Genomic DNA, 24,706 nt, shown 5'->3' on the forward strand with positions numbered 1-24,706 from the left:
AGGGTCTGGAGTTCTAAGTCTGCATGGCACCAGGGCAATTAAAGGAATCTCAAGCACGTTCTGGATCCCTGTCATTTTTGCCTTCTCTCTGATGATTTATTTCCGTGGATGTTGCTGCCAATGTTGAGTGATGGAGAATTTATCATTGGTCTCACCTTGGTTGCAGGTGTAGGTACTGAGTTAATCAAACTCCTCTGATCATGGGAGGTTGCACTTGATTCCTCCAGGGCCCTCATGGGAGGTTGCCCTGATTCCTCCAGGGCCCTCATGGTTAGTGTGTATATTCATTCATTCATTTATATATTCCTCATTTGTCTATCATCTGTCCATCCATGTATCTATGCATCTATCCCTTCACTCATCCATATAGTCAGGCATCCATTCATCTTTCCATCATCCACGCATCCATCTATCGATCCATCCAGGCATACATCCATCCTCCCATCATCCACTCTTTTGTCCGTTCACCCTCCAATCCCTCCAACTTCCATCCATACATTCCACTCAAAAGGAATCCAGACAGTTTTTCCAGGTGACAGCCACCTGTGTCCCTTCTATGCCCATCTCTGAGGCCAGACTCACAGTGGATAGTCCTTCTGGGGTGGGGTGGGGGAGTATGCCCAGGCAGAGGGGTGGGAAGTGGGTGACTAAGATGACGGAAGGCTCTTAGTGGACCCCCATCAGGGCATCTGCCCTGGAGCTCATTGACAGATGAGAAAGTCTTCTCAGGGTCTCTGGGGACGGCTCAAAAGATGGCAGCCCCAGTAACCCCTCCCCTCCCACTCCCTGACCCTTGTGTTCCCCTAGTGGAGCCCAGCCTGTCTTCCAAGCCTATCAACACAGAATCACTAGCCCTGGAACAGGCTTGGAGGCTCAAAGGGCGTGGGGGCCCGACTGGGACAGAGAGGCCATGGGATGCCATCTGGAGGAGGACTTCAGAGGAAGAGGCTTCAGGGGTCTTCCCTCTGCCTTTTGAGTTTGGGGATCTAATTTGCATGTCCATGGTTGTTGATCCCTTTCCTGGCTGGCCGTTACCCATGATGAGGCTGTAAGCACTGGTGAGACAGACCCCCCTCTGCCCTGTCCCCCAGCTCTGGGCAACTCCATGAGCACAGCTGACTGGAGTCAGCTTTGGTCCTTTGCTACCTGTGTTTGGGATTTCTACATCTCCCCACAATTTGATAACGGCAAGTACAAACTGATAGGAGTGGGGATGTGGTCAGCCAAGCTTCCTTTGAGGGCACTTGGGCTCAGAGGGATGGAGCCGTTGTTTGTGGGCCCTGGGCTGGACAAGTCTAACCTCACCTCCCATTTCCCATCAGAGGTTCTTTGTCCTGCTCTTTTCAGCTGTGCTGTGGTCTGAGCTCAGATACACCTGACTACACTGGGTGGCTTTGCACTTGTCCCTGTCTCTGTGTCATGGCGCTTAGCATTCAGACCAGCTTCAAGGTGACTGTAAGCCCACCACGAGCCTCTGGGGGAGACACCAGGGTTCGAGTGAAGGTGACTAATGTTGACTGCAGCCTCCGTCTGCTGGTTGTAGCTCTCAACACGTATGGGATCAGAAACACAGTCTTTGGGAAATTGATGTCACAGCTTTGCTTGGTTAGGGAAGTTACAAGAGGTCTCTCTGGTGTAGGGGTCATCCCTTCTCCCAGTCTCCGGAGAAGTAAAGTCATAAGGGACAGAACCAGAGGGAGAACAACCATATTCCTTGTCCAGGGAAGAGTGAAAGCACTGTCTCGATGGCTGACAGACAGCCCACAAGGTGAAAGCCAGATGATATTTACAAAAGTGTAAGAAATCATTTAACAAATTTGATTTAGATATTGTGGAGACCTGAAGCTACTCCACGGGACATCCAGTTTGTGTGGCCAGGCGGCCTGTGGGGACCTTACCCTGACACGAGCCCCCAGTATGAGCACAGGCCCAAGAGGACAAATGAAAGACCCAATGCAACTTCCCCCAAAGGCCTCCCTGCCCCTGTAGCCACCTTAGATAAGACCCCTGCAGAGCTTTCCAGAACCTGCTCTCTTGGTTTGAATTGACCAATCCAGCCTTAGCCGGGAGTCCAAGGCCTCCACTGAAGGCGTGCATATCTTGCTCTGTGTTTGCACCCCCAGTCATGACCCTCCCCCCTCCCCCCAACAGCGTGGGCCCTGCTGGTACCTCGTCCAGAGCTTGAGAGCAGGAAACGTCTCTGTTTCAGCTTCTCTGTGGTCTCTTCGGAGCCATGGCTTGCTGCCAAGCACCCCGGGCTGCGCCTCAGTGTTGATTTGACAAATGAATAACAGTTGCACAGACTATCCAGCAGTGGCCGCAGAGCATGTGCTCTTTTTGAGCTGATAAAACATGTATCCAAATTCAATGTATTCTAATCCTGATGTTTCGCAGCCCCTGACCCCCTCCTGGCTGCCGTTCACGCCCTTTCCAGCAGGGCCCCTGCCTTGGCTGGCTTCCCTGTTGCTCACAGACATTAGAAGCCCCCTCCCCAGTGCCCAGCATGGCTAGACCCCAGGGCAAGGAGGTCCGCAGATGTGGGAGGTGGAGAAGATGCCATCCCAGCCCACACACTGCCCTTCACTGTACATTCCAGACGCTTCCTGAGGTTGTGGGCTGCAGCCAAGGTCAGAGGTAGATCCGGTTTGACCCTCAGCTGCCCAGGACTTGGGACCCACCAGTATCCCTAAACGTTCCTATGACTCTGCCCGTCCTGGGGTGCCCTACCATGAGGGGAATCCCAGAAGGCTTGAGACCCTCACCCAGACTCTACTGAGGCTGGTCTGAAGCTGCCCTAGAAATGAGGGGGAACAGAGCCTGCGGGTTCCTGGTGCCCAAGGCTTATTTGACAAGGGGTGGAAACTGGGACATCCCCCCACCCCACCCCAGCTCTATTTCCCATCTGGTGATGATGGGGGAGTCAGAGAGGAGGAACTGGGCAGAGGGCCTGGTGGGCAGCAGAGCGCGGTGCGGTGCAGGGCGGTGCCGCGGGGAGCTGAGGAGGACTGCCTCCCGAGCACTTGGCCTCCAGGACGACGCTGGACAACATGTTCTGGAAGCTGCCTCTGCTCCTGGGGCTTCTTGCTCTGGGGCCTCACGCCCGCAGCTGGATATTTGAGGAAGTCGGGAAGAGAGGGAAACAGTTTAGCCTGTGTGTGGAGTTTGCCGTGCACCACTTCAATGAGCACCAACTGGACGAGAATGCATACAAGCTGCTGTGGGTCGGGCGGAGTCTGCACAAGGTGAGGGTGAGGGGAGCGGGGGAAGGCATGGAGGTGGGAGGGGAGGCGACTTGGGGAGGGGCAGAGACCCTCCCCGTGGCCCCACCTTTTCCCTGAAGTCAGGCCCCGGGGTGGGGGTGGGGGGTCCGTGGTCTGCATGAAAGGGTAAGAGGTCCTTCGTTTGGTCAGTGTTAGTCACTCAGCTGTGTCCGACTCTTTGTGACCCCATGGAATATAGCCCACGAGGGTCTCCTGTCCAGGGGATTCTCCAGGCAAGAATACTGGAGTGGGTTGCCATGCCCTCCTCCAGGGGATCTTCCTGACCCAGGTCTCCCATGTTGCAGGCAGATTCTTTACTGTCTGAGCTACCAGGGAAGCCCTCATTTGATCAATGATGTTTAAAAATACAAACACTTCCATTAGAAGGGCTCCAAAATTCCAAAGCATTTGCTGAATGCCTGGAGCAGGGGAGAGAAGGAGAGGGAGGCAGAAGGTCAGGCGAGAAGGGAGATGAATGGGGGGGCAACACCCCAACGTCAAAGTCCAGGAAGGAGCAGCATCGCAGAGTCGACCGCGGGCCTAGGTCGCCGGGCTCACGGCCCAGCTGCTGGGCTGAAGCGCCTTGTGGAGCAGGCCACCAAGGGTTCTGGGTTGGGAAGATCCACTGGAGGGGGGCATGGTGACCCACTCCAGTACTCTTGCCTGGAGAATCCCATGGACAGAGGAGCCTGGTGGGCTACAGTCCATGAGGTCTCAAAGAGTCAGGCACAAGTGAGCCTCTAACACTGACCAAATGAAGGATCTCTCACCCTTTCATCCAGACCACAGATCTACCACTCCCACCCCGGGGCCTGACTTCGTGGTAAAGGTGGGACCATGGGGAGTCTCTCTCCCTCCCCAAGGCCCCTCCAGGCCTGAGGGAGAAGGTGGAGATAGCAGGGCCTGCTCTCCTGGGGCTGTTATCCTGGTGATGAGAGCAATCAAGCCCCAAGTTCTTGGATGAGACAGGTGAAGAGGCGGACAAGAGTGGTCAGTGCAGGACCATAGGGCTGTGGGGAGGGAGGTGGGGGGCAGAAGAGCCTTTTTGAAGACTGGCACTCCTGAGAGGACCCACATGAAGGTCTGGGGATAAGAAGGATGGGGAACCCCAGAGAGGGCCTTGGACCAGCAGGAGTTGTGAGTGCCTGCAGGGCCAGGTTGGACTCTGTGGGTCTGTGTCGCAGAGAAGGAGGTGCGGGGGGGCAGCAATGGCATGCGGGGTATGGGTGTGTTGGCGGCCCGTCAGGATGTTCCCCTCAGAGTATCAGGGACTCAGGAGAAGAGGTTGCTCAGCTTTGTCCAGCATCTCTCTGGACTCTGTGGGAGCAGTGGGTGTCTCAGCCTGGGTGCAAGCTGAGACCAGGGTGCAGGAGCCCTGCCCTGACCTCCGGGTGGCAGAAGAGAGCTGGCTTCTGAGTCTGCTTGGAAATTGATGTGGGGTATGGGTGGGGTGTCAGGCATGGACCCCAGGTCACTGTGCTGAGCAGATGGGCAGATGGCACAGAGAGGGGCATGGGAGACTGGAAGAAGGTCGGGTATCCCCAAGGCAGCCTGGGAAGGTCAGGAAGGCTGTGGTTACAGAGCATCAGGGTGGGGAAGAGGGGAGCGTGGTGTCCTGAGCACTTGGCCGGGCAGCACTTTCCCACTGATGCGCATTGCTCCCCCGCCTGTACACTTTGTCTGGGTTAACTGTTGTCCAGCCTTTCCGAGCCCAGACCCAAGCCTGACACCGGATGGCCAGCCCCGAGTCAGCCTGAGTCAGTAGGGCTCTGATAGGAGGGTCCTTTCCTTCACAGACAGCCCTGGTTTCCCTCACATGCCCTCATTTCCTGACAAGCTGGTCCTTCCCTGGCTTGAGTCCCAGCCCCGGACTTGGCAAGGCCAAGAGCCCCTCAAGTATCCGTGTGGCCTCTGCTTCCCCCAATCCATCCTAAACCTGTCCTTGTCCAGGATCCAACCGCAGTGCAAGAGACTGGGCATGTGTGTGTGTGTGTGTGTGTTAGGGGGTAGGCTGCATCAGCTGCAGGCATTCCTGTACCCCTAAGGAAGCCAGTTTTCTAGACATTTCCAGGGCAGTGCCCCAGAGGCATATTCCTCCCTGGGGAGGTTTCTGGCTACATCTCTCTCCACGCCATGTTTGAGTTCTCCAAGTTCTCACCACCTCTCCATAAGAGATGAGATTCTATCTCGTGATGACTTCCTAGAGAAGCTGATGAATACACAGAGCAGCACCCGGGTCACAAACATCCACCTGGATGAAGGTTTGTCGGGTGAGCCCTTGGGTGTCACAGCTGCCCCAGGAGAGAGGGAGCATCCAGCCCCTGGGCCCCCATCCTGGTCTGGATGTTGCCCCCTAAAGGGACAGCATGGCTTTGACAGAGGCTCAGCGGATGAGCATTTTTGGCCCCCTCCCTAGATGGAGCTGTGTGATGCCCTCCGGGTGTCTGGATAATGTGATTGACAGCTGGATGATGCCAGGCTTGCTGTGTGTGTACTGTCAATGCCAGGGCCCTTTGTCCTGGAGCACCACCCCCCCTCTAATGCCATGTGCTGGTGATGCAGCTCCTGGGTGCCAACCACCAGGTGAAGCGAGGCAGGGGAAATTCCAGGGCTGCGGGAGCCGCACTCAGGGTCATCTTTTTGTAAGAAAATAGAGATTTAGGATGAAAAAGAAAAATAATATATAAACTGATAATAAAAAAATAAGAAAATGCACCTAGGCTTGTCCCAATTGATACGCATGTGCACATTCACACCATTTGCCCATTTTTTATCCGATTCTTTGTGCTTTTCTCATTACTGCAAAGTATGTATTCACAGAAGTTTCTGCAATCTTCCTTTGACAGAAGTACAGTTTGATATATTTAATGGACCTGAATCTGGGCCGCACAATCTGTAGAAAACACGACGAAGACATCGACAACTGCCCCTTGCAAGAAGGCCCAGAAGGGAAAAAGGTTTGAGAGTAAAATCAACCCAAAGCATCACAGATCTTCAGAGAACGAAAAAGAATGTCAAGGAGGGTCTGTGAGGAGGCTTAGAAGGCATCAGTGTTGACCCTGGGACAGAATGCAGGGTCCAGGCCCTTCCCCACCAGGACCCAGGGCTCCCACTGCACAGAGATGCTCCAAGCTCAGCAGAAAGCTGGATCCTGTGCTCACAGCCTGGCTGGCCCATCAGAGACTCCTACAGACCCCCTGGGACCCTTCCCTCCAGGATGGAGGCTCCCCAGCCTCCAGCTTCCTATGATCTTGGGTCCAGGCAGATGCAGTTCTCCCTGTGGGGCTCTCCCTCCTCTGCTCCGATTCTTCTGGATGGGAGGACTGATTAGTCTGCTAGTCGCTCCCGCCCTCCTCCTGGTCTCCTGGGCAACAAGGACAAGTCTTGGTCAATCAGTCCTGTGTCATCACCCTATGGGCTGACGTCTGGTCGGTTGGACTGAGACTGTGGAGATGGGTCTCAGTCAGGGAGATGCCCTCAGTGGGGCTGAGGTCTCTCTGGACCCAGCCTTGGATATTCCTTCCCTGAGGTGGGTTTGGAGCCACTGCTGGGTGGGTGGGTGTCACCTGAACCATATCCTGGGCAGGCTGCGGGCTCCCTGGGAGCTCACTGGGTAGAACCTTTCAGGCATCACATGCCCTGGGGGAGAGGACACTGAGGGCCAGGTGATGGTCCCACCAGGCACCCTCTCAGGAGCTCCCAGCCTTGATCATGGAGAACTGAGCTCCAGAGTCCAGTCCCAGGCTACTGTTTGATTCTGCTTTTCTTTCCTCTTTAGTTTTTAATGCACCTTGAGCTCCTGTTAAGTCCTTCCTGCACCCCCATTGTTACATTGTTCTTATTTTATGTCTTACATAGAATTACTTTTTTTTTCAGGTGAACTGCACTTTCATTGTGGACTCACGGCCCTGGTTCACCCAGTTTACCCTTCTGAATAGCACCTGCCAGCAGACATAGTGGAACGCGCTCCGGACTCCCACGGCACGTCCTCTTCCCCTGAAGAGTGAGGGTCTGGAGTCCTAGGTCTGCATGGCACCAGGTCAATTAAAGGCATCTCAAGCACGTTCTGGGTCCTTGTTAGATTTGCCTTCTCTCTGATGATTTATTTCCATGGATGTTGCTGCCAGTGTTGAGTGATGGAGAATTTATCATTGGTCTCACCTTGGTTGCAGGTGAAGGTACTGAGTTAATCAAACTCCTCTGCTCACGGAAGGTTGTCCTTCATGGGCCCTACAGGGCCCTTGGGATTGGTGTTGTATATTCATTCATTCATATATTCTTCATTTGTCTATCACCTGTCCATTCATGCATGTTTCCATCCATCCATTTATTCATCCTTCCGTTCATCTACCCACGTATCTATTCACTCATCCAACCATCCTTCCACATATCTATCCAGCCATGCATTCATCCATCCTTGCATCATCTATGTTTTCATCCATCCATCTTTCCTTCCTTCCATTATCCATTCTTCCATTCTTTTTTCTATTCATGTTCCAATTCTCCACCCTCCATCCATTCCACTCAAAAAGAATCCAGACAGTTTTGCAGGTGACAGTCACTTGTGTCCTTTCCATGTTCATCTCTGAGGACAGACTCACAGTGGATGGTCCTTCTGGGTTGTGATGGGGGGAGGATGCCCAGGTACAGGGGTGGGAAGTGGGTGACTAAGACGATGGAAGGCTCTGTCCTCTGTGGACTCCCATAGGGCAACTGCCCTGGAGCTCACTGATGGATGAGAATGTCTTCTCAAGGTCTCTAGGGACGGCTCAGAAGACGGCAGCTCCAGTCCCCCCATTCCCTCCCACTCCCTGACACTTGTGTTTCCCCATAGGAGCCCAGCCTGTCTTCCAAGGCTGTCAACATAGATCACTAGCCCTGGGACAGGCCCTGGAGTAACAGCACTTCTTACAAGCACGTCTCTCTCCCTGGGTCCTGGAGGGGGCTGCCCTGGAGGGTTCAAGGGTGTGGGGGCCCAACTGGGACAGAGAGGTCATGGGATGCTGTCTGGAGGAGGACTTTAGGAGGGGCTGAGGGGTCTTCCTTCTGTCTTTGGAGTTTGGGGATCTGATTTTCTTGTCGGTGGTCATTAGCTTGTCTCTTTTCTGGCCAATTGGCTCCCCTGAAGGGGTCATCAGCCCTGATGGGACTGCTTTTCCCAAGACTACCAAGGACAACTCTACCAGCCTCATCACAAAGACAGTGTTCTGCTCCACTTTGGCTCCTTGTCCAGCCTGTGTGTAGATCCTATAACATCCTCACAGTCTGGCAGGGGCATGTACACATTGACTGGATAAGTCTGTGGTCAGCTAAGCGAGTCTGTTGCCCACCCTTGGCTCAGAGCTCTTGGTTCTGAAGACTGCGGCTCTGGGTCCACACTGGCCTGGGACAAGTAGGCCCTTCCTGAGGGTCGGCGGGCTCTGCCCCAAGTGAGCATCTTCACCCGAACCCTCATCCCCCTGGGGAAGGCCTGACATCTGCTCTGTTTCATTATATGTCGGTAGTTTTCTATCTTGGTAACCCCTCTGGCTTCATTTCTCTCATCTCCTCTCCTCTCCCACTTATGCCCATCTCTGTGACCTGACATCAGAAAGACACAAAGTCCCCAGGTGGTTGGCGCTTGTGCCCAAGATCTGGGAAATGGTTCCAAGGAAGCCCGGTCTTCAGAGATGTGTGAATCCCATGAGGGTATCTTGTCTGTGGCTTATGTTCTGCCTTTGGATCCTGCTCTCTGGAGCAGATTTATCAGAGTAATACCATGGCCCATCCACTGAGCTGAAGCTCATGGTCACAGGCTCTGAGAGGGCCTGGTAAATTTCACACCCACCGCTGATGTCATCAGTGAAATCATATTAGCAGGTTGTGGGTGATGGCTTACTTCCTTGGGTCAGTCACAACCAGTGGCCTGTTCCGTGTCACCGTGTCCTGGAGGGACCTCTCCAGGTTCAGCCTAGTCTGAAATCGATAGGGAGGGAAAATATACACAGAGTACAAGCACACAGTAGAAAAATGGATGTGTTGTTTTTAGAAATCCTTGATTTCCACGAAACCCAGAATGTTTTCTCGGTTTACCTGGTTTGGAGAAGCAGGGCCCTTTGGGTTATATGTGCTGAGCTCCTTGTTAATTCATCTCATCACAGGGGAAGGTATGCAGAGGCAGCAGGAAAGGATGAGGAGAGAAATTTGGATGCTTTAAGGACACAGTGCAAGTACAAGTATCTGTAGAACTGCGAACCTATAAACCCTAGAAGAAGAGAAAAGTAAAAAGATAGAAATATTATAAGAAATAATGAAGATACATTTTCCAGAATTAAAGGAAGACACAATGAAAAGATTTTGTATCAGCTCTAGCTGCGTAAGAAGCACCCTCAAAATATCACACATAGTAGGAAGCATTCATCCTCCCTGACAGGTATGCCAAATAGGGGGACTGACTCTGATTACAATCAGAGCCACCCAGGATTAAACTTTTCTGTGTCCTGTTGTTTGCAACCCCATGAACTGTAGCCCACCAGGCTCCCCTGTCTGTAGGATTTCCCAGGTAAAAAAATTGGAGTAAAATTAAAAAAAGAAGACTAAAGTAGGTTGCCATCTCCTTCTCCAGGGGATTCCCAACCCAGGGATCAAACTTATGTCTCCTGCTTGACAGGTGGATTCTTTACCACTGAACCACCTGGGAAGCAAACTCTTCTAGGTAATATTAACATGCTGATGGTGCGCGTGTGTGTATATGCAAGTGCTTGTGAAATTCAAAGGATTATGAGAGTGTTAGGGGGCATAGGATTTGGTTCTTTTACAAAATCAACAACAGTAACCACTTCTTTCTACAAAATATCCAAACCCCGGAAACATTGCTTCAGTTGGGTGAATTTTAGTATGCTATTCAGCTCTTGGCACAGGAATACTGCCTGACAACCTGCCCGTCCCCCTCACCTTGATCTCAGCAGTGAGTTATAGCAGGAGTCCATAATCAGGTCAGGATCTGAGACTGGCCCAGAGTCGTGACTGTGTGGCTTTCCTTTAGGTCAGCACAGCTGGGCTCACCCTGGGGTGGGGTTTACATATTCTGGGGTCCAGACCAGGTGCCTGACCCTAGAAGCTCCCATATCACATGTTCTCAGACTAGGGTGTCCCAGGTCCCCCTCACCTTGGGAGACCACCGGAGAGCAGGAGGAATCTTCACATCTTATCCTGATGTTGTCAACCCTGCCTCTGTTATAACCACGCTTTCCGGGAAACAAACTCACTCAGAAGGACAATGCAGATAGTGGAGTGCAGTTTATTACACAGGCGAGCCCAAGGCAGAGTCTCCTCTTAGCCAAGGGCCCCGACCAGCATTTGTGAAAATCTTTTATACCCCATGTGTCCGTGTCCAAACCCACCACCCCAATCCCTTGATGCTTACAAAGGAAGGGTAAATACAATCACAATAACCCCATCATTCACGTGTTATGTGTTCAAACAGTCAATAATCAATAAGCCCACGGTTACATTCCAAATAGTTAATAACCGATAAACCTGTGCTTACATTCTGGTAGATAGTGTCCGGAGGCAGGGGTGATTAGTGTCTGTTTTCTCTTAGGTGATGAGTAACCTGGATGTGATCTTCAAGGTTCCCCTGTCCGGAGGGGGTCTTATCCTTCCATTGCCGTTCCCACAGGCACTAAGCAGAGAGTTCAGAGTCCACTGGAGAGGTGGCCGAGCATGATCAGCACAGACAGGCCTGAGATGGAGTCCAGGCCCTATGAATTCCTTCTTCACCTCCACTGCACAGGCGGACAGCAGCCTCGTACCAGCCCACCACTGCAGGAGGCTGGGTGATCAGGGCAAAGGGTGCAAGTGAGCTGGTCTTCATCTTGGGGAAGGGACAAGGACCACAGTCATGCTACTCTGTGCAAGTCTTGGTACCATAACCTGGAGCGGACAACCCAGGTCCCAGGGTTGCATGTTTGGTGATGGACATCTGTTCTTCCCCAAAGTAGGAAACCCAGCAGAACTGGGCACGGCAGGGGCGCAGACACCAGTGACTAAGTGCTGAGGAAAAGCAGGGATGAGAAACACAGGGTCCAGGGTGGGGTCACAGAACAGCTGAGGAGCAGGTGTGAGAGACCTATGACACTCTGGCTCCTGGTCTGGGTGATGGATACATGGGTGTCCAGCGTGTTGTATCAATGCCAGGGGTGCCGCGAACCAAGAGAGATGACATTGAAACTGGCTCTGGGCAACTAGAGTTCTTAAGAAAAGACAAGCCAAGAGAAACCTCAAATGCACCTGCGGGGAGCCGGCCTGACTGCTCAGGCCCCTTCTCGGCCCTGGGAGAGATCAAAAGCTCCCTCTCTGTCTCGCCACCCCTGATTTATTAAAGTGCATATTGGCCTTTCTCACCTCCCTCAAGGAAATTGCTGCAGCCACCATTTGCCCATTCTCCTGACTCTGACAAGATTATCAGGCTCCTGTGAATCTTTAACTGGTTGTAAGACGCCAGTGCCATCCTCTGCTAGTCTTAAAGAGTTGAGATAAAATTCATGAGCTAAAACTAGTGTCTGCAGTTCTGCACGTATGCATGTCTTTGATCTAAAATTTAGTGAGTCCTGTTAGCATATATATGTATGTTGCCCCTCAATAAAGTCGTCGGATTCAGTCACAAGCTGACTCCATCCCTCTCAACCCCATCTTTCCGAGTCTTTCGTTTCTCAGGTGCTCTGGTGATTGCGTCCTCGACCTGTTCCTTAGCCGGCAGGCCTGGCATGCACCCTGGTGTCAGAGAAAAGTCCAGCATGTGTTTAGAACTCAGTAGTTGATTGGACAAGGGCTGAGGGGTTACTCCATCAGCCCAGCCTCTGAGGACCTAGGGGTGGGGGAACTCCACCCCATCCACTGAAGACCCTTGATGTGGGCTCCACATTTGCCAGGCTGGGTCTTGGGTTTTGCCCTTTATTACCCCCTGGCCTGAGGGACTCAGTGGGGCCTTGGGTGCCTCCCAACCTGCTTGGGCTTCCCGCCCAAGGGCCCTTGCTCACCCGTGTCCCTGCGTTGTGGGAGCCATTGCACATAGCAGAAAACCTGTCTCCTTTATACTCTTGGCCGTGACAGAACTGGGAGGGGACCCAGGTGTCCCAGGAGGGAGGGACGTGGAGTCCCAAGGAAGAGGCCCTGTGGTCTCTGGTGCTTAATATGCCCCCAGAGTGGAGTCTCCCCTGGTTCAGACCTTGAGCTATGGTGCCTGAGGCTTCCTGAGCCCAGGGGCAGAGGAGTAAGTGTGGCTGACTCCCTCAGGGTGACAGATTGTCAGCCCTCAGGTCCCACTCCTCCTTGGTCTTCTGCTGTGAGCATAGGAATTGCACTCTGGTCTAACCCGTTTCCATTTATTTACCATCATACCCCTGCTAAGCTTATCTACTCTCTTTTTTTTTCCTAGTTATTGAAGAATATACAGAATATATAAAATATATTCTTCAATAATTATAATTATTGAATTATAATTCAATATAATTATAATATATAATCATATATAATATATTTATATTATATAAATTATATTTATATTTATTATAATTATATTTCTATTTATATAATTATATTTATTATATAGTATATTATATATTTATATTATATAATATATAAATATATAATTACATAATATATAATTAACTCATCTATAATATAGAACACTTGAAACATTATGAAGAAAAATCAGAAACGAGTGTTTTTCCATCAAAGCAAAAGCATTACTCACTGACTCCTCAAACATTCACACATTCTCCATGGCTGGCCTGGCTCTGGCGGAGACGTGTTGTGTGGCAGGAAGGATTCCCTGCTCTTAGAAAGTCCGTTTTATTTCTCATGGGGAGAGACAAGCCAGTAAGATATTCATGGGTAACTAACTAGGTTATGATGGATGACAGGGAAGAACAAAGAGGGTGGTGAAAACGGGAGCCAGGAGGGGCACATGAGACTTGGGGGGAGTTTGTGTGGAGACTGGCAGGGGGATGAGCCAGGATGAGGAGCTAGTGGAGGTGAGGGAGGGACCCACCTGGACCCCGAGAGGAGGCTGTGCGCTATGCTGGCAGGTGAAGCGCTGGTCTTGGGCTCGGTGCAATGGGAGGGCCTCCCGGGACAAGGGTGAAGAGGCAGTACCCGCAACTGAAGGGTGATCAAGACTCTCCTACAAGGTTAATAACAAGATTCTCTGCTTTTTCCTAACAACACATTTTTTATTTATGAAGAAGTGAATTATATTTAGTGTTCTGCATCTTGTGCACAACTTTTTCAATAAGCATTTTCCAGCACTTTTGAGAATTCTTTAAATACAATTTTTAAGTCACCTAAGAGAGTGGAAAAGTTGGCTTAAAACGCAGCATTCAGAAAGCTAAGATCATGGCATCTGGTCTCATCACTTCATGGCAAATAGATGGGGAAACAATGGAAACAGTGACAGAGTTTATTTTGGGGGGCTCCAAAATCACTGCAGATGGTGACTGCAGCCATGAAATTAAAAGACACTTGCTCCTTGGAAGAAAAGCTATGACCAACCTAGACAGCATATTAAAAAGCAGAGACGTTACTTTGCCAACAAAGGTCCATCTAGTCAAAGCTATGGTTTTTCCAGTAGTCCAGTATGGATGTGAGAGTTGGACTATAAAGAAAGCTGAATGCTGAAGAATTGATGCTTTTGAACTGTGGTGTTGGAGAAGACTCTTGAGAGTCCCTTGGACTGCAAGGTGATCCAACCAGCCCATCCTAAAAGAATCAGTCCTGAATATTCATTAGAAGGACTGATGTTGAAGCTGAAACTCCAATACTTTGGCCACTTGATGCGAAGAACTGACTCATTGGAAAAGACCCTGATGCTGGGAAAGAGTGAAGGTGGGAGGAAAAGGGGATGACAGAGTATGAGATGGTTGGATGGCATCACTGAGTCATTGCACATTAGTTTGAGTAAGCTCCAGGAGTTGGTGATGGACAGGGAAGCCTGGTGTGCTGCAGTCCATGGGGTCGTAAAGAGTTGGACATGACTGAGAGACTGAACTGAACTGAAGAGGCTCCTTTTATTCAAATCATAAAGCGTTTGTATCCCTGGTGGCTCAGATGGTAAAGAATCTGCCTGCAATGAAGGAGACCTGGGTTCAGTCCCTATGTTGGGAAGATACCCTGGAGAAGGAAATGGCAACCCACTCCAGTATTCTTGCCTGGAGAATCCCATGGACAGAGGAACCTCTTGGGCTACAACAGTTCATGGGCTCAAAAAGTTGGACACGGCGGAGCGACTAACACACCTATTTACTAAAGGTGGGAAACTCTTAAAGTACCCCGGTACTTTTAATATGTAGCAAAATTTAAAAATCATGAATGCATTAGAGTTGACCTCAGAACAACACTGGCTTAAAGTAGGTAGGTACACTTATAGATGGATTTTTTTTTTTTTAATGCATTTGTGGACTGTAAACAAATTTCAACCATAGGCTATCAGTAGTTAAGTTTTGGGGGAATCAGATGTTCTATGTGGATTTTTGACTGTACTGCGGGTAGATGCCCCTCACCCCTTTGTTGCTCAAGAGTCAACTGTACCAATAAGTGACCAGAAATAGGCCATTCCCTGGTGACTCAGCTGGTAAAGAATCAGACTGCAATGCGGGAGACCTGGGTTCAATCCCTGGGTTGGGAAGACCCTGTGGAGAAGAGAATGACTACCCACCCCAGTATTCTGGCCTGGAGAATTCCATGGGCCTGTATTTGCAAAGAGTCAGACATGACTGAGTACCTTTCACTTTCTTTCACTAAATTTAAATTCATGTAATGCTTTGCATTGATTCTTTCTCTGGTCTTTTATTATGCAGAAATACTTGCATAATTTCGCAAAGATGTTGGAAAGGTGCCCAGCAGAGGGGGTCAGAGGCCAGGTGCTTAGGAAGCCGAGGTCATAGCGTGCTCAACCTTCCACTTCAAGGGCAGAAGCAGGAGCGGCATGCCATGTGAGCCGCCGGGACCAGGACCAGGGGCCAGCCTGGGCAAGGCGCCCTCTGAGACAGGGTCACAAGTGTGGGATTACGTCACAAAGTGGGACTGCCCTGGGGGGCATGGAGGTCACAGGTGACCACAGACCAGGGAGCAGGAACAAAGAGTCCCCAGACTAGGTCGTTGATGCAGCTGAGAGCGCTAGGTTCATAGGAGAACTCTGGGCTGGGACTAGGTCAGAGTCCAACTCCCCAGGACGGGGAGCAGGCCGGAAAGGGAGCCAAAGTAGGAAAGCTCGAGGCCGCCACACCCATTACAGCCACTTCTTACAAGTCAGAGATGCAGAAACAAGAGTGGGCTATGAGGCGCACATCGTAGGTGTGGCCCCAGGGCTCTAAGTGAGCTCCTTGGAGGAGCCACCCAGGAGCACGGCAGCAGGCAGGTGGGAACTCTAACCTGGCTTCTTATGGGTGGAGCTTCTTGGAGGACAGGGCTAGTCTCACCAGCTGACCCTGATGCTTCTGTCTTGATCCAAGCTGATTCTCTCTGGGTAAGAACTCTGGAAACTGTCGTGCCAGCAGCGGCCACCCCACACCACTCGCAGATCCATCCCTGGGAGGATAGAGACGTTCACCTGTGTCCTCGGAAGGAGGGACCATGACCAGACTCTGGGGGGCCTGTCAGCTCCTGCTTGCCCTCCTGGTGGCCCTGGTGGCCCTGGGGGGCAGCACGCTTGTATACAAGGACACGAACAAGGTCTTGAGCGAATTAAGGAACGTCAGCAGCTCAAGCAGCAATGTGAAGCAGTGTCTGTGGTTCGCCATGCAGGAGTACAACAAGGATAGCAAGGACAAATTCCTCTTCCAGGTGGTCAAGGTGTGGCAGGTGCAGATGCAGGTAAGGGCGCTTCCTCCCACTTTGCATACTCGCTCCTGCTTGCCCCTGGCAGCACAGACCGAAGCCAGGATGAGAGAGAGGGCACGTGAGCTGCACTGGGACCCAATAGTCCTGGACACAGTGGCGCTGAGCCCCACGGCCAGCTCCCTTTCTTAGGTGACCTGACGGCTGTCCTAGGGGCCCCAACCTATGAACTCAGTTAAACCCCAAATGGCAAATCACACATCTGTGATCCGTGTTTGCTAAGGTTGTGAGACAAGTGAGCACCATGAATATTTTTACAATAATGCTACCCTGTGACTTTCAATCTCCCCATATCCCATGGAATGTGGGTTGACATGGAATAGGGAGGCTCATAAAGTGCCTCCTCCCAGATCCCTTCATTCTCTCAGTCCTACATCTTTTTACCAGCAGTGGTTCTGTCCATGAAATCCCTCCCTACAGGGCCTCAGGTGACCCAGTGCTGAGAGTCATCGATCACCTGATATTCACATGGGGGACACTCCACCCCCACCTGCCAAGTCCACGAAGGGATCCTTGGTGTTGGAATTCTGCTGACTTCTAGCCTCAGTCAGGTGTTTGGGGTGTGGCTGGGGTGTAAGTGCACAGGAAATTTGCAAGGATGTATTGCAAAGACATTCAGCAGACAGGCCATTGTGACAGACTTACCCCAGGTGTCGGACTCCAGGCTCTCTGGTGGCAGGAGCGGGGCCAGTCTACACGTGACCCTGTCTCCAGGAACATGTGCACCATCAGCCCAGTGTCCCCAACACACAATGCTGACGACTGCACGCTCCATCAGGGGCACTGCTGTCACCCTTCAAAGTAAAGGCTCCTGGGTCCTGTGACTTCTTCACAGGAAGAAAAGCCCTTCATGGTTTTCTCCTTTGGGACCCACAAGCAGTACCAGACGCTGTAGATGAAGCTGAGACGGAAACAAATGATCACAGCCTTTAGGAAGCCAGGAGACCAATTAGAAGACAAAGTGCGAGACTTCCCTGGCTGTCTAGTGGTTAAGACTGAGTTCCCCTGCTTTGGGGGGGCGTAGATTTGATCTCTGGTTGGGGAACTAGGACCCAACATGCTGCACGATGTGAACAAAAATAAATAAATTAAGTAAAGAGCTGTCTCTCACTGGAAATCAGGTTCTACTCTCAGCCAAGACATGATCAAAGAGAGAGTTGGTGGCTCATTCGTTTCTGACTCTCTGTGACCTCGCGGACTCTAGCCCTCCAGGCTCCTCTGACCATGGGATTCTCCAGGCAAGATACTGGAGTGGGTTGCCATTTCCTCCTCGAGGGGATCTTCCCGACCCAGGGATCAAACCCAGGTTTCCTGCATCACAGGCAAACTCTTTTTACTATCTGAGCCACCAGGGAAGCCAAAGATGATGAAAAAAATTTAAAAAGAAGACAAAACCCTGAGCCAAACTCGAGAGCTGGGATGCCGCCTATGTCACATTGATTGTGGGGCTTCCTTAGAGAGTTGGTGAGTCCCCTTCCTGCACCAGCCACACCCTCACCAATTAAGTGAGGATCTCTGGGTGGGACCTGGGTCCCCTGCATGGTCATGACTGAGCCCTGCCTCCCCAAGTTAAGCTGAAGGTGACACCCAAGGGCAGACGAGCTACAGGGAAAGGAGGTTGGTGGGAGGTGTTTTTTGGGGGGTTGCCCAGAAGCAGCCTCTAGCACTAGTGTTTTGGTGAAGTGGTTTATTTGAGAGGCCATCCAGGAAGCACCTGGAGGTCAGAGGCAATTGAGAGGGGGCAGGGAAGTGGCCAGTGCAGGGGAGTCGCTGAGCACGCTGACTGTTGAGGGCACCTGAACTCTGTGTCCCTTGGGCCTCGAGGAGATGGTACAATACCTATGCAGGGTTGGACCGCCTGCAGGAGGGGAGCTGGGTTCCTCTCCCACCAGCTCTCACCTGTCACTGGCTGGGAGATGCTTCCAGGGCCCTTGGCTCCGTCTGGCAGCAGGGAGCCCCAGGAAGCAGCAGAATAGGTGGGTGCCTGGGCCCCCGCCAACAGTCTCCACTTCAGGAGGTGAGCAGGGAGAGTTTAGGGGTGCAAGGGGGGGAAGAAGGAGTGTGACTCCTAGCCCTAAGGAGCCAGTGTGAGCGGCCAGACAGGTGGGCTGTGACCAGGCCAGGCCGGGCCTCCTAGACTGTGGGCGAGATGTTCAGGCTGTCTTAGGAAGACTAAAAGCCAGAGGGGCATCAGGTCAGGGAGTTCTTGGGATCCCTGTGACCAGATGTGGTCTTTCAATCTGCCATTCTGATTTCCTCACCTCCGGAAAGGGGCATGTGCATTCAGGTCCCCAATTCCCTGGAATCAAGTCATCCTCTGCCTTCCTGTGGCTGGAGGAGCCGAGGCCAGGACTGCAGGGGGAGAGTGTGTTCCATGTCCAATGCCTCTGTCTCAGTCCTGGGTCGGCCGCCAGCTGGCCAACCGGCTTCTCCCACAATAGCCCAGTCTCCCTGTTAGTTCTCTGGAACAAAACTAAGATGTCATTTGTTGTTGTTCAGTGACTAAGTCACGTCTGATTCTTTGCGATCCCATGGACTGAAGCATGCCAGGCTTCCCTGTCCTTCACTATCTCCCAGAGCCTGCTCAAACACATGTCCTTTGAGTCGGTGAGGCCATCCAACCATCTCATCCTCTGTCCCCTTCTCCTCCCGCCTTCAATCTTTCCCAGCATCAGGGTGTTTTCCAATGAGTCTGCTCTTTGCATCAGGTGGCCAAAGTATTGGAGTTTCAGCTTCAGCATCAATCCTTCCAATGAATATTCAGGGTTAATTTCCTTTAGGATGGACTGGTAGGATCTTCTTGCTTAAGGCTGGAGAGGCAGTGTGGGAAGGCCTGGTAGCAAAGGTTGACTCCAGGGGAACTTGGACTCAAGTTGCAGACACACTCCTATTTCCTGCTGTCTTCTTCCTCTTTGCTTTATTTTACTTCCCCTGGTCATCAGAATCACCTGGAGGCTTGTTCAGACACTGACTGTGTATACCCCACCCCCACTCCCAGCAGTTTCTGACTCAGTGGTTCAGAACCTGCATTTCCATCCACTTCCCTGGTGATGCTAATGCTGTCGATCTGGGGACCCCACCTACGAAGGTCTGGGACAGCACTGTAGAAGGACAGCCCTTATCTATTCCTGCTCTAACTCTAAGAGCTGATGGGAGAAGTATTTTCTGCATGGCGGGCTTGGCCGTCTCTAAATCCTACTGTAATCTTTTAAAACCAGATGGAGGCAGATTTATTAATAAATGGATATAGAGCAGCCTTCACCTCACTCAATCATTCATGAATTCTGTCAACTGCTTCTGTTCTGCTTCCTAAACACTCAGAGAACAGGAAGACAGCAAGCCTGGCTACACAGGACCCTGGGGTGGGGTTAGGGGGTCTTGGGTGGGGGAGCCTCAATGGGCAGGGGATCTCAGGTGACAAAATCTGAAGGATGTCTCTGTGTGTGTGTGTATGGGAAGGGGCTCAAGGAGGAGATCCCATGTGGCCGAGGGTCCTGTTCCCACGGGGCCCAAGTGAACTGGTAACACCCTGGGCGCAGGAGCCGGTTGTTCTGAAGTAGAAGGTCTTGCCTTCAGGAAGGCCCCACACTGGATGGAGCCTCCGCCCTGGGGAATCCGGCTCCAGGTAGGGGTATCTTTGTGTGGTGGCTCCACAGGCCATCTCGTAACGATACGTTTGGAAGGGGGAGGAGGAGGAGATAAGGAGAGGGAAGGAAAGGAAGAGCAGTTTTTTCAGGGTTTGTTAAAAACATTAACAAGTAGAAGAAGGCTTTTTGAACAAAATTGCATGACTGCTAATCAACAGGTCACTGATTACCTGGAATACTTTATTGAAGCTGAAATCGCCCGCACCAACTGCAGAAAGCTTCCAAACAGTAACGAGAATTGCATGGTTAAGAACACCTCCAAACCGGAAAAGGTAGGGGACACACCAATTGTCTGCTGTGGTCTTGGCTGCTCTAAGCCCCAGGCAGAACTTGTGGTACCCAGACCTTGTCTTTGAGTGGTCGGCACAACTCCCAGAGCAGAGCCCCCCGTGGTCAGTCCTGCGGCCCTTGTAGCAGACAGTGCAGGGCAGCAGACTGTGAAGGAAGCCTCGTCCTACGGACAGGGTGCTGTCAAGATCACTCTCAGTCCAAGGCCTCCATCCCTCTGGGTTCCTGGCACAGGGAAACTTGCTCACACACATTCACTGGGAATCCACCCTCTTGGACCTGGAGGTACCACCCTACTGTGGCCTGACCCGAGGTTGCCCATCCTTATGAAAGTACAAAGGGAAGTCCATTCGTTCACTCAACTGCTAATCAAAGCTTACCTGGCACCAGGCGCTATGCTGGGTGCTGGAGATTAAGCAGTGATCAGGTCAGGCATGTCCCCAACCTTCCAGGCTCAGCCTTGGGAAGAGCCCCAGGCTCGAAGCAGAGGGTTGATGTGGCCCTGGGGCTTTTGGCCTCAAGCCTGTATTTCTGACTTAGGGTGGGAGTATCTGGGGTTGACCTGAGGGCTTCCTCTGATGTTGGTGAAGCCCCCCGGGTTCTCTGCAAGTGGAGGTGGGCCCCTTCCTTCACACTCATGGTCCTTCACATGAGACAGGTCAGAATCATTTGGTGGCCTTGACACCTGGATGGCAGGGTTCCCCCTGCAGAATCAGACTCAGTAGTCTGGAAAGGAATCTAAGAACTGGTGTTGCTAATGAGCTTCTGCAGTGGGGCTCTTGGGACCGTGCTCAGAACTGCTGTGGCATGCAGTCACAGTGGGGAACACAAAGGTCTGTTGACGGGAACCTAAAACTTCCTCTGTGGGCTTACTGTGAACAAATCCATCACTTCCAGCAAAGCAGAGGCTCCTCAGGGCAAACATTCAAGCAGGGAGCACATGGGATACCATCTGATCTTTTATTTTAGTTTTGTTTATCTTTTCGTGTTAGTAGAAATATTGTGGGCTGAATTTTATATTTTCTGCTGGGTGCATTGAGGATAAAGGAGAGTTGTTACTTTTTACCTGTTTGTAGAAAATATTAAAGAATTAACACTAAGATTAATTAGGAAACTTGTCTCCAGGAAGCTCTTTTATTCTTTGTAAAGTTTCCATGGCCCATCCCGGTTTTAGAGCACACATTTTTAAGTACACATTTATCGATAAACAAAACTTTGTTCCTTTCTTTCCAAGTGTTTGGAATAATATGCTGAAGAGGAGTCATGCTGGGTGGTGTCTCATTCCTGGAGAATTTAATGGGATTCTTTTCAGTATTTATACCTTATTAGTAAATACTACATCAGGAGTTGATTTCCAAAGTTCTTCCAACTCCCTCTTTATCAAGAGTTATTTTTTTTTAATTAAGGATGTTTTCTTCTATTAATTATTCTTTCAACATCTACCAAGTATATTGAATAATTTTTCTTCTTTGACCCATTACTAAAATAAATTCAAATAATAGATCCCCTAATATTGAGTCATCCTTATGTGTCTGGCATAGGAAGTATGTGTCTTTTTTCGGTTGTTCTGTAACTGAGTGTCGTGGTTAGTTCTCATCTCCATTGAAAGTGGTGGCAGGTGCAAAGATCAAGGTGTGCAGGCTTTCTGGGTGAAGCTGCATCTTTGGCCAGGTTTCTGGACAACTGGACCTGGACACGGTAGGGGACCGTCCTTGTTCCTCTGACCCGGTCAGCTTTGTGGATCTTGCTATGGACACACACATCTGGCATCCTCCTCTCCTTTATGGCAAATTTCTAGTTCTGTTTGATTGGAAGGGTGCAATTCCTGAAGGTCACTCCGTGGATGGGCTTGTGCATGTGGGTGGCTAGTCTCAGGTCACTGCTTTGTTGTGGACAGGACAGCCTCTTTTTCTTGTCACCTCCCTTTGTGGGAGCAATCCTGTGGGGTCCAAGCTGGAAGGGAGCAGTGGCGTGGGTGGGGTCTGCCCTTGTCTCTTAGAATATAGAGGGCTTAGTGAAGTGAAGTCACTCAATCGCGTCCAATTCTTTGTGACTCCATGGACTGTAGTCTAACATGGCTCCTCTGTCCATGGGATTTTCCAGGCAAGAGTACTGAAGTGGGTTGCCATTTCCTTCGCCAGGGGATCTTCCCGACCCAGGGATCGAACCCGGGTCTCCCGCATTGCAGGCAGACACTTTACTGTCTGAACCACCAGGGAAGCCTGGTGGCTTAGGGTGCCACTTTTTATTTATGAATTTTGCTTTTCTATATATCAATATTAAGTACACTCAAACTCCCCAGAGAATGACTTGGAGTGTGGGGTACACACACACACACACACACACACAGATTCCATGGCCTCATCCCAAACCTACTGAATCAGAAGGTCCAGGTACAGACACTGTACACACTTCATGTCAAGGAAACGCTGAAAAGCACTGCACAAGGGTCAGCAGTTGTTCAATATGCTGCCTTTAATTTGCTGACTTTTTAAAGGATATTATATTCTATTTTACTAGGTAAGTCTGGGTTACAGTTTATTTCTTGGTTGTATTTTGGCTTCAGGGTTTCTCTGGTCTGGTGTAATGAGAACAGGGCTTTTCAACTTTTTTCTGCAGTCAGATCAGTTTAAAGACCAAAAGAGCTTTGGATTCCCAAGGTTTGCTGTAATCTGCCCATAAAATCATCTTGACTTGGTAACTTGTGGGTTTGTGGGGACCCCACAATCCTCCTTTGTGTGTGTCAGAATTCAGCCAAGATCTAACGCCCTTCTCTCTGACACTGTTTGCCCCTCACTCCCGAAATGCCCCTGTGTTTCCTGTCAGTTACTGAAGACGACCACTGCTGTTTTTCTAGAATCTCTACCTGCCTGTCCATCTCCCTAAGCCTCTTTCCACCTGTTTGCCCATCTATTACCCATTTACCCAGTTTTCATTTGTCATTTCAATGACATTTTGAAAGGGAGAAGAAGGAGCTTTGGAATAAAATTTATGTTAGGTCCTAGAATCCTCTATGTTGCTCTTATCTGATGTATTTGTCATCAGAGCAAAAGGCATTATTTGATTATTAAGATGACATGTATTAGTTTATACCTGGCACAGAACTGTGGTATTTACATTATAGACAATATTAAGGAGGATTAAAAATAAAATCAAATTTACATCTGATCTCCCACCAAAAATATGATGATTAGTATTTGCTGTCTATCCATGGATAGAATGGGGACAAACACTCCTCCACGTAACTTCTGGTGGCTACAAGGGTCTGCAGCCTCCAGCCAGCAAGTTCTGTGGGGTGTTCTTTGATGGGTGATGACCCATCTTCTGGCCTGTTCCTATGCTGGCACCTAGCTCCAACGCTGGCACCTAGCTCCTACGCTGGCACCCGCCCGGTAACAGAAGCACTTTTTCTCTCGCACTTGGCACACTGCTGACTTTTGCTGTGGTGGTGGTCTTTTTCAGAGACAAATGTGCACCTTCTGGGTGGGCGCACTCCCATGGCACGGCTATTTCACTGTGATGAAGAAGCAGTGTGTGGACGCCTAGAGGCTCTGGAGCCCCGCCAACACCCCTCCCTTTGTGAAGAAGTGATGGCCTGTGGGCCGTTACCAACACACTTTCCTCACACATGTGTCCCTGCTTGCTGTTCTACTTTCTAGTTTCTTGCTATGTGGTAACGAAAGGTGGGCAAGACCCATGCCTCCTTCCTGGCCTCACAGGAGGCCACTTGCCTTTGGCTGACGTGACGGCATGCCACTAGGAATAAGGAACGTTTGTCCCTGAGCACAAAGGGTGGAGTGAGGGCTGATTCCATTTTCCACCGCACACTTGGGAAGGAATCGCTTTTTGATTGGATAACACCCCTCACACACACACATGCAGACATACACACCCAGAGGGCTGAATACAGTGGGTGCTAACTCACAAGTTCCTTCTGGGAGCCTCATCTGGCTTCAGACTCCTCCCTCCCTGGGTCCTGAGTGGATGGGTCACCAGGGGGCTGGGAGACCCCCTGGCAGAAGCATCAGTCCTCCCCTGCGGGGTCTCTCAGAATTGGGAGAATTTGTTTTACTTTTTATGTACGTGTCAACAGCGGTCACAGATCAAGAGAGGTGAGGGCAATAAAGCTTCAGGGGAAGCTGAAGTACACATGTGTCTGGGGTGCACGTGTGTGCACAGGTGTGCACACGTGTGCACGTGTGCGCAGGTATGTATTGGTGTGGGTATGCAGTTGTGTATGTGCAAAGAGACAGAGAGGACTTGGGGGTCTGTGAAAGAAGAACAGGGATGATAGTAGGAGATAAACTTCAAAGAAAGCAGTCATTAAAAATACGTGTGTCTGGGCTTCGCTGGTGGCTCAGTGATACAGAGTCCACCTGCCAACGCAGGAGACACAGGTTTGATCCCTGAGCTGGGAAGATCCCACCTGCCATGGGGCAACTAAGCTTGTGCACCACGGCTATCGAGCCTGTGCTCCTGAGCCCGGGAGCTACGACTACCGAGTCCATGTGACGCAAGTACTGAGGCCTGCACGCCCCGGCGCCCGTGCTCCGCCATAAGAGGTCACCGCCGTGTGAAGGCCGCGCACAGCAGCTAGAAAGTAGCCCTGGCTTGCCTCAGCTAGAGAAAAGCCTG

The 24,706-nt window shown here is 50.9% G+C and overlaps 1 protein-coding gene across 1 annotated transcript; it reads left to right on the forward strand.

Moving 5' to 3' along the window:
* Window positions 1-3,047: 3,047 nt before the first annotated feature.
* On the forward strand, window positions 3,048-23,617 carry CST8 (cystatin 8). Its single transcript, XM_065919152.1, has 6 exons — window positions 3,048-3,242; window positions 7,263-7,269; window positions 8,851-8,882; window positions 15,900-16,112; window positions 19,942-20,055; window positions 23,534-23,617. Exons 1-6 carry the CDS (start codon window positions 3,048-3,050, stop codon window positions 23,615-23,617), a joined length of 645 nt encoding a protein of 214 aa, XP_065775224.1.
* Window positions 23,618-24,706: the final 1,089 nt, after the last annotated feature.

This window comes from Muntiacus reevesi, chromosome 2, assembly GCF_963930625.1.
Source record: "Muntiacus reevesi chromosome 2, mMunRee1.1, whole genome shotgun sequence".
Classification (NCBI taxonomy): Eukaryota; Metazoa; Chordata; class Mammalia; order Artiodactyla; family Cervidae; genus Muntiacus; species Muntiacus reevesi.

What these genes read in the sequence shown, in the direction of transcription:
- CST8 (XM_065919152.1), top strand. Translation starts at nt 3,048, where the DNA reads ATGTTCTGGAAGCTGCCTCTGCTCCTGGGGCTTCTTGCTCTGGGGCCT. An exon ending in TGTGGCAGGTGCAGATGCAG is followed by an intron (nt 16,113 to 19,941) that starts GTAAGGGCGCTT and finishes GCTAATCAACAG; the next exon opens with GTCACTGATTACCTGGAATA. An exon ending in ACACCTCCAAACCGGAAAAG is followed by an intron (nt 20,056 to 23,533) that starts GTAGGGGACACA and finishes GGTCTTTTTCAG; the next exon opens with AGACAAATGTGCACCTTCTG.